The following is an 11,285-nucleotide window of genomic DNA, read 5'->3' on the forward strand; positions in this document are numbered from 1 at the left end:
GGGAGGGGGTTGGGGGTGGTTGGGCCGGGAGCTTTAACTGACAATGAAGGGTTTTGATGGGGTGAGGGGTGACATGAAACACTTTCACAATGTGGAGGTGAGATTTTTTTTTTTCTCCTCTTCCTCAAAGTCCTCAAATGTCTGGGTGCTGTCTGTAAAACTGCAAGGACTCCTCACTAAATGGTTGCATATGGCTCGTTAAGACACCAGTGTTTTTACCTGAAAATGTTTTGACAGGAAGTCATTGTGGTGGCTGCAAATATTGCACCAGATTTACCAAAGTGATTCTTCATAAAAGGAACTTTACTCACAATTCTTTCAAGGCAAATGTGTTGTGCTTTCCACATGAAATATAAATGCTATATTAACCTCTATAGGAATCCTTTCCTCTCCTTTCCTTTAAACAGCTGATATGATAATGATGTATTTGTGTCTTAGTTTTGACTGATGTTCATAAACAGTCTCATTTCTTTCATGGTGCCTCCCTATATGACCCACAGGCGTGAACAGGACTATCAGCAGAAAGATTTTCTATTTCCACGTAGCAATTATTTCCTGTCTTAATGCCTCTCAACAGGGTGGATTCTGACTTATCTGGGGTTGGAGCATCATAAAATCAAAGCTATTTTTTTTAGTGAAGTGCTGAGAGTGAATTGAGGACCTTTCAGTCTGAGGGAAGCTGCTGCTCTGTAGTCTGTTGGTACGGCACTTCAATTAAATTTACTTTGTTTTACTAGCATCATATTAAAGTTTTTGATGGCCACAAATAGATACATTACCTCATTGTCCTGCATCCAGCTGACAGTTACGTCAATTACGTCTTTGTTTCCCCTTCAAGGCCAATGCACACACTAACCCTTTAAGATTTTAATGAAAAAGGCAGTGGTGCTCATACCACTATTGTCCACAGGGGCCGCCAAAACCAACACAAAATGAAAGTTCCTTGTAGCTGCTTTAATTATGAATAATAATAACCTGTAGTTCATACCTGTGTAGTGTTGGCAGGTCATCCATTTAGGTTGCAAACAGCCACAACAACCTCCACAATTTTAATGTCACTTGAGAGGGGGAACCCAGAGCAGACAACTTTTACTGGCAGTCACTACCCCTGCTGCCCATGAGCTCAAAAAGCAGACGTACAAGAGAAGCTCAAACCCACCAAACTTTTTTCACTTCTGCACAGCTGGCAGCATGACGTGGGTGAAATGTTAGACTCCGCCCATTTAACTCCAACGTCAGAAAGGTTTAGTTTGAGGGGTTTTCTCAGCTGTTCAGCCATCTGACCAGTACTTGTGATGGAGAATAGTGGCGCACAAACATTATTCTAACATGGACTCTCTCAGTCTCATGTTGTTGCCAACTAACTCTAATCACCTTTCATCAGTATTCACAATTTTAAAAAGTAATTGCCTCAAAAAGATTCAAACACAGTGAACATTGGTGTGTCTACAGCGGTTGCAGCCTGTTTGTCACAATATATAGCACATTTTCTCATCTCGCTGGACTAAACAGCTCACAAGAGTATTTTAACGTATTTTGATCATATTCTCTACATTTTACATGCAGACTGACAGAAAAACACGCCATATGCAGATTTAGAGCAAGATAGGTTTTCAGTGTAAAAAAACAAAACGAGAAAGCCCACCTCCCTCTTCGTCTGAGAAATTTCCCATGAGAGCCAGACAAGGATGGTGGGAGTTCTCATGACAAGTGATGAATGAATTTCACTGTGCTTCGACCCCTCTTTCCTTCTATCATTGCCTTCAATCATTTATCATCAGTCTTTTTTTAGGCAACATAAAATCCCCACAGTGGCAGCAGAGCAACGGAAATCTGTGAAGTTCATCTAGAGAGAAAAGAATCTCTCGGTAGTCGTCTCCTATCATCATGCACAGGAGATGTTTCTCTTCTCATTTTCCACCAGTGGAAGATTTCCATGCCTACAAGGAGCTGATCCACTTTTAATTTCTTGTTTGTATTTTATGTAACACCCCGCACTGCAGTTGGACAGTGCTGTAAAAAGTCTGTGATGTCTGCAGTGCAGCTTTAATGTGACACATCAAAGGACTCTCATCGGCCTATTCCAGAGCTTGTTTTGTATAATTTGGAGTGAAAAAGATGTGAAACGCTTCCAGAGGGGAAAACTTGCAACATTTGATGCAGCCACACAAGCGATTTAACCGCGTGGCCACAGCTAAACTGAATACCAGACAAGAAAAAAACAAATTTGCTTGACAAAGACAGTTTCATGCTGGATTATCCAATCCACTTCATCGGTAATTTTTCTTAATTCAGTTTCTCGTCTTTCCTCCAGGCTCTTCTACACCCATTACAAATGAGGATTTACAAGTAGTGACAAATGACATCAGTAACACCTCGAGCCGCGTCATTACGTTCACTTTGATTCGCCATCCCAAACTTGGACGTCTGGTGATGAGGAACCCTGATAATTCAACAGTGGACATCTCCACTTTCACACAAGACATGGTGAGTGAACAACTGGAGGTCATATCAACATAACGCAGTATGATGAAATGAAATAAAAGGGATGTGAGCCAGTTTAAGAGGAAACAGAGTTCCTCTATTCGTGTGGAAAGTTGGCAGATTTCCACAATATGAATAATTGATATTCTGCATCCTCATTCAGGAAATGTGCTTCTTTAGCTAAATGTGAAATGTAAGGCTCTTATGTCATCAATTATTTCTGATGGATTGTGATGTGACACAGTTGAAGCTGTAAAGCTCAGTGTACTTTATTTACTGCTGAGCAACGCAGTTTTAAATGAGCGATGATATTTTATCCATGCTGTAGTAATGACTTTCAGAAAGGTGAAGAATTATTAAGGCCACTGAAGTGTTTATAAAGTTGATTAAACCAGCAGTCGCCTGAGGATCTGTGCTGTTTTTGTACATCAGGTGAACAGGAAAGAGGTTGTGTACATTCAAACCCCCATCGAGTCAGTGGGCTGGGAAGCCATGGACTCCATGACCTTCTCTGTTACTTCACCGCCCACTTCTCTGGACAGCCAGACCTTCAAAATAGACATTTCATATGAGAATACTGGACCTGAACACAAGACAGTCCTGCTTGCAAACACAGGTATGAACAGTCTACAGTCACACTACAGTTTTTTGAAGGTTGTACAATGGTGCTAACATGCTGACTTAAAGCAGGTATAATTGTTACTGTTACCCATCTTAGATTAGCGAGTTAACATTAACACTAACATTTCTTAATTACTGGGTTTCTACAGGTCCTTAAAAAGTCTCAAATCTGTGAGGCTTAAAATGCGTGTCTAAAATCCAGTTTTGACATTTTGTAATAAATTATTGGATTTAAATGTTTGATGTACTTTTACAAAGTTGCATTTACTTAAGTCTCACTTTTGAACATAGAATCAGTAACCATGAATGTAAACGGTGCATGCTGGTCAGAATTTATCAGAGCACACCCAGCTAGTGTATTGTGAAGTGGTTCCCAGAATAAGGATAAGGATTGAATGCCTGCCATCACACAAAGTCATTCAGTATTCACATTGGGAGCATCACCAAAGAGTAAATTAATCTATACTGCAAGTAATTCTGGGACTCTTTCATATTCTAAGCACTTTTTGCCAGCATGGGCATTAAATCAATTGAAACTTGTCTAATTAACTATTAAAAGGCTGAGATTGAATGTGTTTAAAGTCATAGAAACCCTGTAATTAGCACATAACCCAAAGTTCATCTCAGGCTGAAGGGGAATGTCATCACTTTTTGGTCATAAACTGGGACAAACAAAATACAGTTTGTGACTCGATGATACAAGAAAAGATAAGGGTTTATCAAATTACACTTTATCCTGATGGGGACAGTAAGGTTTGTACCTAAGTAGTTGTTGAGACATTGCACGTAAAACTTATAATGTCAGCCTCATGGTGGCACTATAGGTAATGTAAAGTCAGCAGGCTTATCCTCTAGAGAGACAGATGTCTAAAAAATGTTGTTCATCCAATTTAGGTTGCCATACCTCAAGCCATGTCACAAGCATGGCTAGAGCCCACTGACTTGGCTGTTGTTTATGGTTTTATTACTTAAAAATGTTTAACAATGTTGTTCTCTGTGATTAACTTAATGTTTGCCTGGTGCTAGGTGCTGAGGTAACAGAAGGGGAAAGTGTTGTCATTGATGAATCCAAGCTGGATGCAACTAACCTGATGTCTAAGCTGCCGACACCTCAGCGGAGCTCCCATGAGGTCTGGTTCCAGGTGACGTCTCTGCCTCAGCATGGTGTCATAGTTGTGGGTGAGAGAAACCTCACCAAGGAGAAACCAAATTTCTCCCAGTTCATTGTTAACAAATACGGTATCACCTACAAGCACGACAACTCGGAGACAACTCGTGATTCTTTCCTGTTCAGCGCATGGATAAATCCCAAGGGCAAAACAGCGCAGCGCCCTCAAGATGACGACGATGTTGTTGAGGAGTATTTTAAGATTACAGTCACACCTGTAAATGATCAGCCACCTTTGCTGAAAACCAAAGCTCCAAGTCTGAGGGTGGTACAAGGAGAGACAGTAGCAATCAGGCCTGAGAATCTCAAAGTGGAAGACTTGGACAATCCTCCTGATGATATTAAGTTCTCTGTGATTAGTAAGCCAAACAATGGCTATCTAGCTATTGAAGGAAGTCTGAATGAGTCAATAGTGGCCTTCACCCAAGCCCAAATTAATAACGGAAGTGTCTATTTCATCCATGATGGAAGCTCCATCTCGGGAGTGTTTTACTTCAGTGTCACAGATGGCCATCATAAACCAATATATAAACTCTTCAACCTAGAAGTGACAGAAATCACCATTTCTCTGGTCAACTACTCTGGATTGACACTGGAGCAAGGCAAGACATCAGTATCACTGACCCAGGACAGCCTTGCTGCTCAGTCAAATGGGAAAAACGTTACCGTTCACTACCAGATTACACGGCCCCCAAACTTTGGCAAACTTCTAAAGGACAACCAAGAGGTAGCACAGTTCGAACAGGAGGATCTCCAGTCTGGAAGGTTGTCCTACCATATGATCTCCCTTTCCTCTGCAGAAGACAGCTTTGACTTCACTGCTTTTACTTCAGAGGCCAATCTGACCGGCCAAGTACTAAACATAACTGTCAGACCTTTGGTCAAGGTTGGTAAGGGTTTGAGGATTCCTAATGGTATTGCTGTCAGACTCAACACTGGCTTTCTAAATGCCTCCGAATTGGCTAATATCACCAATAGTGACCCTGTATTTGAGATGATCTCCCATCCTAAGTATGGGAAGGTGGTTCGAACAAAACCTAAAATGTCCAAAAAAGCTGTACCAGCTCAGTCTTTCACCTTTCAAGAGGTGATGCAGGAGAAGATAGCCTTGGAGCTGAATGCCAACATGACAGGCGTTCAGGAGCTAAATGACTCATTGGTGTTTGTGCTGAAAGCTGATAACATCCCGCCTGCTAAAGGGGAGCTACACTTTACAATTGTGCCATATGATCCAGCGCTTTTCCCAACCACAAAAAGTCCTGTTGCAACCACATCATCGGTTCCTCTGACACCATTACAGACGTCCAGGAATGGAACTGCTTCGTCAGTCCTTTCTACAGCTTTCCTCTCCACCCAGCAGCCAAGTAAAAACCAGCAGAAATTCAAGGGACGTGACCGATGGGGAAACTCTAACAGAACTAGCATTTTAGGTACGACTCTTGGCAAACCAACGCGTGGAACAGAGGATTTTCCCTTCAGGAACACACCAGTACGCGTAGAGTCCTACCCTCAAAAAACCTCCAATCCACTGCTGGTTATCTTACCCCTGCTGGCTCTGCTGCTGCTCGTAATCATCTTTGTAGTCCTGGTTGTCTTTCTTCGACATCAAAGGCAAAGGAAGCAGAGCACTACCGCACAAAAGGAACCATCTTCCAATGGCCTTCCAAGCAGCCAGTCCTACCAGGGCCAAACCCAGAGGAGCGCAACAGTTCCCACAGTGACTGTTACTCCATTAAACCACCCCTGCCCAGGTAGCCCTGTTCTAGATCGGTTGATGAAACCAAATCAAGGCTCAGCTTACAACACAATGGATTCCCACATGTTCATAAGTTCTTGGAGTAATAATTCTCCGACGTCATCTTCCCAAATAATTCAAACAGCCACTCCCACACTGCAAAAGAGTCAGTACTGGGTATGATCTGCCACAAGACAACTTGTAGCTAAATGTGTTGGAGAATTCTGTTACAGGTTTTGACACCGGATTGAAATGTGTTGCGTGTTCAAAAGGGGAATTTCTGCATTTGCTGAGCCTGGGCCCTATGTGTACATATTTTGGTGTTAAAATGACTCATACCAAAAGTTTTCAGATTACAGTTCAGGTCTAGTAGATCACCTCTCTGGCAAAATATTTTGGACTTTTTAACCAAATTCTTGCTGGCAGTTCCTCATAGTAGCTCCAAACTCCTCTCTCCAACTCTTACTCATGTTTCCACCGTCGTCTTCCTGCAACAACTCAGATCTCGCAAGATTTCAGAGACTTCTCCTTGAGAGAGACTTGTGTATCTGATTACAAAAAGAGATCTTAGTCTTGGACAAAAAGGTCTATCTCTGTATTAATCGTTTCTGTAATGTTGTCAGACACTGACAGAAACAACCTCAGACTGCAAAACAAGCCATTTTATTGGACAGAACTTTGAGAGTCACACTTGCACCAAAAGATTGTGTTGCAGCCATTACAGCTGTGTTGCAGCTGCCAACTGAAGAGACTGACTGGACCAGTTCCAAATCTTTTGGTAAGAATGAATCATGGACAGACCAAAGTGTGTAATCATAGGGCTCAGGGTTAAAAATACGGAAATTCCCCCTCCAATGAGGCTGCTGTTGTGGGTTATTAGCTTAAAGCTGCATCAACCAATATTTTTCTATTAATACTGAATCAAGTAACTGTGCCACGTGTATGATTTGGCTCATAGTGACAAACTGAGAATTATCACCTAACTCTGCAGCTTCGTGGAGCTTTTTTCCTCTTCTAGCAAATTGTTTTGTTTATTACAGCACATTACTGTACGGTTTTATTGGCAGCAACAAGCAGCAATTACCTAATGGCAATTTGATTAAGTTAGCAACTACCTAAGGAAGCAAATCAAACATATAACAAGCTCAAGATCAAGCTTTTTGGAGTGTTTGAGGAGGCTTGAATGTCACTGTATGGCCAGAAACTCAGCTCTTGCTGGATGTGTAATTAGGCAATTGTTTGCTAGCAACTTAGCAAGAAGGCCATACTACTGTATCTGAGTGGTTGTGTTTACTAGCTTGTTTCTGACTCCTAGTGGTCAAACATTGATTCATGCAGCTTTGAGTAAGGATAAAGAAGAAAATAGCCGCCACAGTCCTTTACAACACATTAAGGAGACGGGGCAGCTTTAGGTTTTCTTAGAGTCTATTGAAACACTGGTTAACGATCCAACACCAACCACTGCTGTATGTTGAGCTGGTGGGACGTACTTTGTTCGCTCGAGCATTTACAAAGCGTCGTCATTGTGTTAAATTATAACCTATGTTTGGTGCCTAATATATGTATAATTGCTCCATTGTTACCTGGTCCTCATGCACGTTGAAGTCTTCCATTGTGAACTATGATCATGAGAAATGGAAGATGATGCTAAAATGACAGCTTGAAACTGTGAAATACTGAGACTGGCCGTAAAGATGTCCTCGCTAAGCATTTCAATTGATTGTGCAGATTTTATTTTGTGGTTATGTATTATATATTATAGTATAGTGACTTTTTGTAAACTCAGGTATTTTGTTAACATTCATTTTACTTCATGGTACCATTAATAAGGGTTGCATGTATTGTTAAGAATTGACTATGTTTATTTTAATACTGACGGTTTTGTCACAAAAGGCCCCCAGCATGGTTATATATCGAAATAGGAGGTTAAAACACACTGGTTAAGATGTTACCACTGTTTTTAATGTTTTTTCTATTTTACTATTCATAGTATTTATATATTTTCGACTACTGTGCACAAAAAATCAAGGCACTGATTAAACAAATCTACACTGTATTCTACTGCCTTCACCTCAGTGATTCAAATTCAAATAGAAAGCATTATGTGTAATCTGTTTTCTAGTTTCCCAACAGTTGGGTCTAAAACAAGCTAAAGTCCATCTTATACATCTAACTATGACAGAAACAATGAGAATATCTTTGACTGAAATGAGTGCTGGTATTTATATTGATTATTTAACACTTGTGTCATCTGAGTCCTAACATTATCTACTGTAGGCATTTTTCTTGTTTGACACTGTAATAATGTATCTACTGTAAATTAAAGGCTATGGGAGATGAGAATAGCTGTCACAGATAAAAGAATACTGTAAACTGATGTTATGAAATCATTTTGTACTGAAGAGTCTATCCAGTGTATTCCGTCTCATTTGAATGATGTAACCCGAAGTGTCATATTTATTTATACCATATTTTTAATAAACCACTTTAAAACATTTCCAAGGACTTGTGTGCGTTTATAACCTGTGCAGTCTTTGACTTTGAGTGTCTAAATTATCCCTTATTTCTTCCACTGAAATGAATCTTTGGCAGTTTCCTTTATCACTGTAATTTAGACTGTAGTTGCAGCCTGTTGCCCCCCTCTTAATGGCACTGTACGCATTGCAACAAAAGACACATTGCACCAGGCGACCAATTAGAAAAAGATTAATGATCATCATCACTTCTCCCAGTTTCCTGCAATTACCTAAAATGTGACTTTCTCACATCCGAAAACAATACAATCAGCAGAATCCACATGATCTGCACAGGGTGTTGTCAGTGTGTCAATGCCAAACATCTCAGAAGGTAAACACGTAATGTAATTTGGCAAAGCACGAGGATCTTCTTCTGCAGCCGTGAGTCAGTCCACATGACACACGGTATCATGCAAACAAAGCGATTCATTGTTTTCCTGAGCCCAAATACACTGAATGCTTTGGATGTTAAGGGTGTCTGCCACATGTGCGCAAGTGTTGGCTGAAGATTATTGTACAGGTCAGGAGGGATACAAGGTGTTTCATCAAAGACGCACCCAGCTCAGGCTTTGTACACAATCAGTGCTGCTGTGCTGCTGAATGATCTTGTTGACAGTAAATGAGCTAATAGCAGGGGTGAGCAATGGCATCACATGTGAGTTGCAAACTTAGCACGATGATGTCAGGCCAACAGGAACTTCACTGGGATACTGGTGTTAACCACAACATTGCCATTTCTTAAACGGAAATTCCAGCACATCTTCTGGACGGACATCAGGAACGAGCGTATGCAGAGCCAGAAGTCTGACACACAATTCAAAATGTGCCTTTAATCCCGAGCACGCAAGAGGTCCACTGACACAAAGGCTGAACTTCTTCACCATTCCCATCCGGACAGAGGGCAGACAGAGATTTGTTGTTAGGCTAAGGCCGTGCTGGTGTGGTGCTTTACTCGCTCTGTTTCAGTCTCCTGAATCACTGCCCACTTCCCAGATAATTCTGCGACTCAAACAGATGCTGTGCTGTGATCAGGGACATCTGTTATCAGGCTGTTGCCTTGTCATGATCACAGTTCCTCAGAACATATATTAAAAAAAAAACTGTGATGATGATATGGCACTGTAATGCTAAGCCACGGTACGGGAAGGAGGTATCAGGGAGGTTTGAAAAAGACTTGCAGCTTCAGAGTGAGACAGGATTTAGAGGATTTAGATCACACACTCACCCCTTCACATACAAACACACAAACAGAAACACAAAGACAGTCTCCGCTTGTCTGTACTTCCCCAATCTGAATCCAAACTTGAGTTCTAACCTCAATCCCAAAGCATCGAACCAACTTTGTTTATTTGTGGCAAAAAGAAACATCAGAAGTGAAATCATTCACACATTTCTACGGACACATCCTCAGTGTAGAGGAATGCTTACGATCTGAAAAGACTGAACCGAGATTATCGAGAGAGTATAACAAGCCAGACTGTACTGACTGCCTGGTATCAGTCACAGGGATGCAAGGTTTGGTCACGTCAGATTTACAGTCTTTTGTCTGGCGGAACACAGCAGGCTTTCAAAAGTCCAACATGTATTCGTTACATTTGCACTGTGATATAAAATATAATAAATCTAATCACCAAATGTTCATTTTTGGGTGAATGTATTCTATAATTTACAACATGTAAAGCGATAAGAGGTTTCGCTTTCTTAGATTCTCTTGAATAAACTGATCCGTTTATTTGGAAAGCGGCCACAGTAGGGCCTCTGTGACGCTGTGCCTTGGCACAGTGGTGCTTGAGTTGAATGCTAACGTCTGCATGCTAACCATACTAGTTAATCATGTTAGCATGCTTACCTTTGCTAATTAGCCCCTTTATTAGAACATTTAATTAGGATTTTTCTTTCTCAGGCAACCATCAACCCACTGTCCAGTAGTTGTTGAGATATTCCAGTCTGGAGTAGTGCACCTACAATGACAAGGAAGGAATAATCATGATGTGTCACGTCACTACGTATTGCATATTAGGTGGGTCGGACAATGTGACATGACATTGTTCTGCTGTAATCTGAGATCTTTTTCAGCTTTGACTATCTGAAAAAACATGTCTCCTCCTAAAGGCGTCTCTGACCATCATCAGTCTGCACTATAAAATCTTCAGATATAAGATATAGTTCAACTGTTATGATGCGTCTTTACGCAATGATACAATATTACATACTAGGATTTATTGAAAGTGTTTTTGAATTTAGAACTAATTCAAATGAGTGTAGACATTAATGATGCCCAGAGGAAAAATAAAGAAAAGCAACTTTAGAGAGATATTGTTTGTGTTGTTCACACTGATGCGTGAGAAAACTGTGAATCATGCTCATCCAAATTGGCACTCAGCCCGCACGCTGCATGCCTCGAAGTATGAGTGATTTGTACTTCCATGAACAAAAGTCAAATTATAGTCTCAACCAGAGGAAGTCAGCGGAGAGAACATGCTGACATCATGGTATTTAAAGTTACAAAATGTGGATGTCTGGCAGGAAACGGTCACATGTTGGACACTCAGGGAGCAGTCAGGGTTTAAACTATCATTTGGTTAGCTGTCTGCGGTGTTACACACTTTCCACTCCGAGGGTTAAAAGTGAGCTTGCACGACGTCGAATGCAGTTTCCCCCGAGTGTGTATGAGAGAGCCAGAGAGAAATAATTGGTGAATATGAGTCCTTGCCCTCAGATATTAGATCTCAGAGTGATCATTATAATTTAAGGGCTCGGT

General features: G+C 41.0%; 1 protein-coding gene across 2 annotated transcripts in view; it reads left to right on the forward strand.

Annotated features, from left to right (window-relative positions):
* Positions 1-8,506, forward strand: part of cspg4ba (chondroitin sulfate proteoglycan 4ba) — a 29,197-nt gene extending 20,691 nt beyond the window's left edge. For both annotated transcript variants that reach the window (XM_030416656.1, XM_030416657.1), the window contains 3 exons: positions 2,315-2,487; positions 2,917-3,100; positions 4,132-8,506. In XM_030416656.1, coding sequence (XP_030272516.1) covers positions 2,315-2,487; positions 2,917-3,100; positions 4,132-6,191 — 2,417 coding nt within the window. In that variant the 3' untranslated portion in view covers positions 6,192-8,506. The remainder of the gene's footprint in view (positions 1-2,314; positions 2,488-2,916; positions 3,101-4,131) is intronic.
* Positions 8,507-11,285: the final 2,779 nt, after the last annotated feature.

Source organism: Sparus aurata, chromosome 5 (assembly GCF_900880675.1).
Source record: "Sparus aurata chromosome 5, fSpaAur1.1, whole genome shotgun sequence".
Lineage (NCBI taxonomy): Eukaryota > Metazoa > Chordata > Actinopteri > Spariformes > Sparidae > Sparus > Sparus aurata.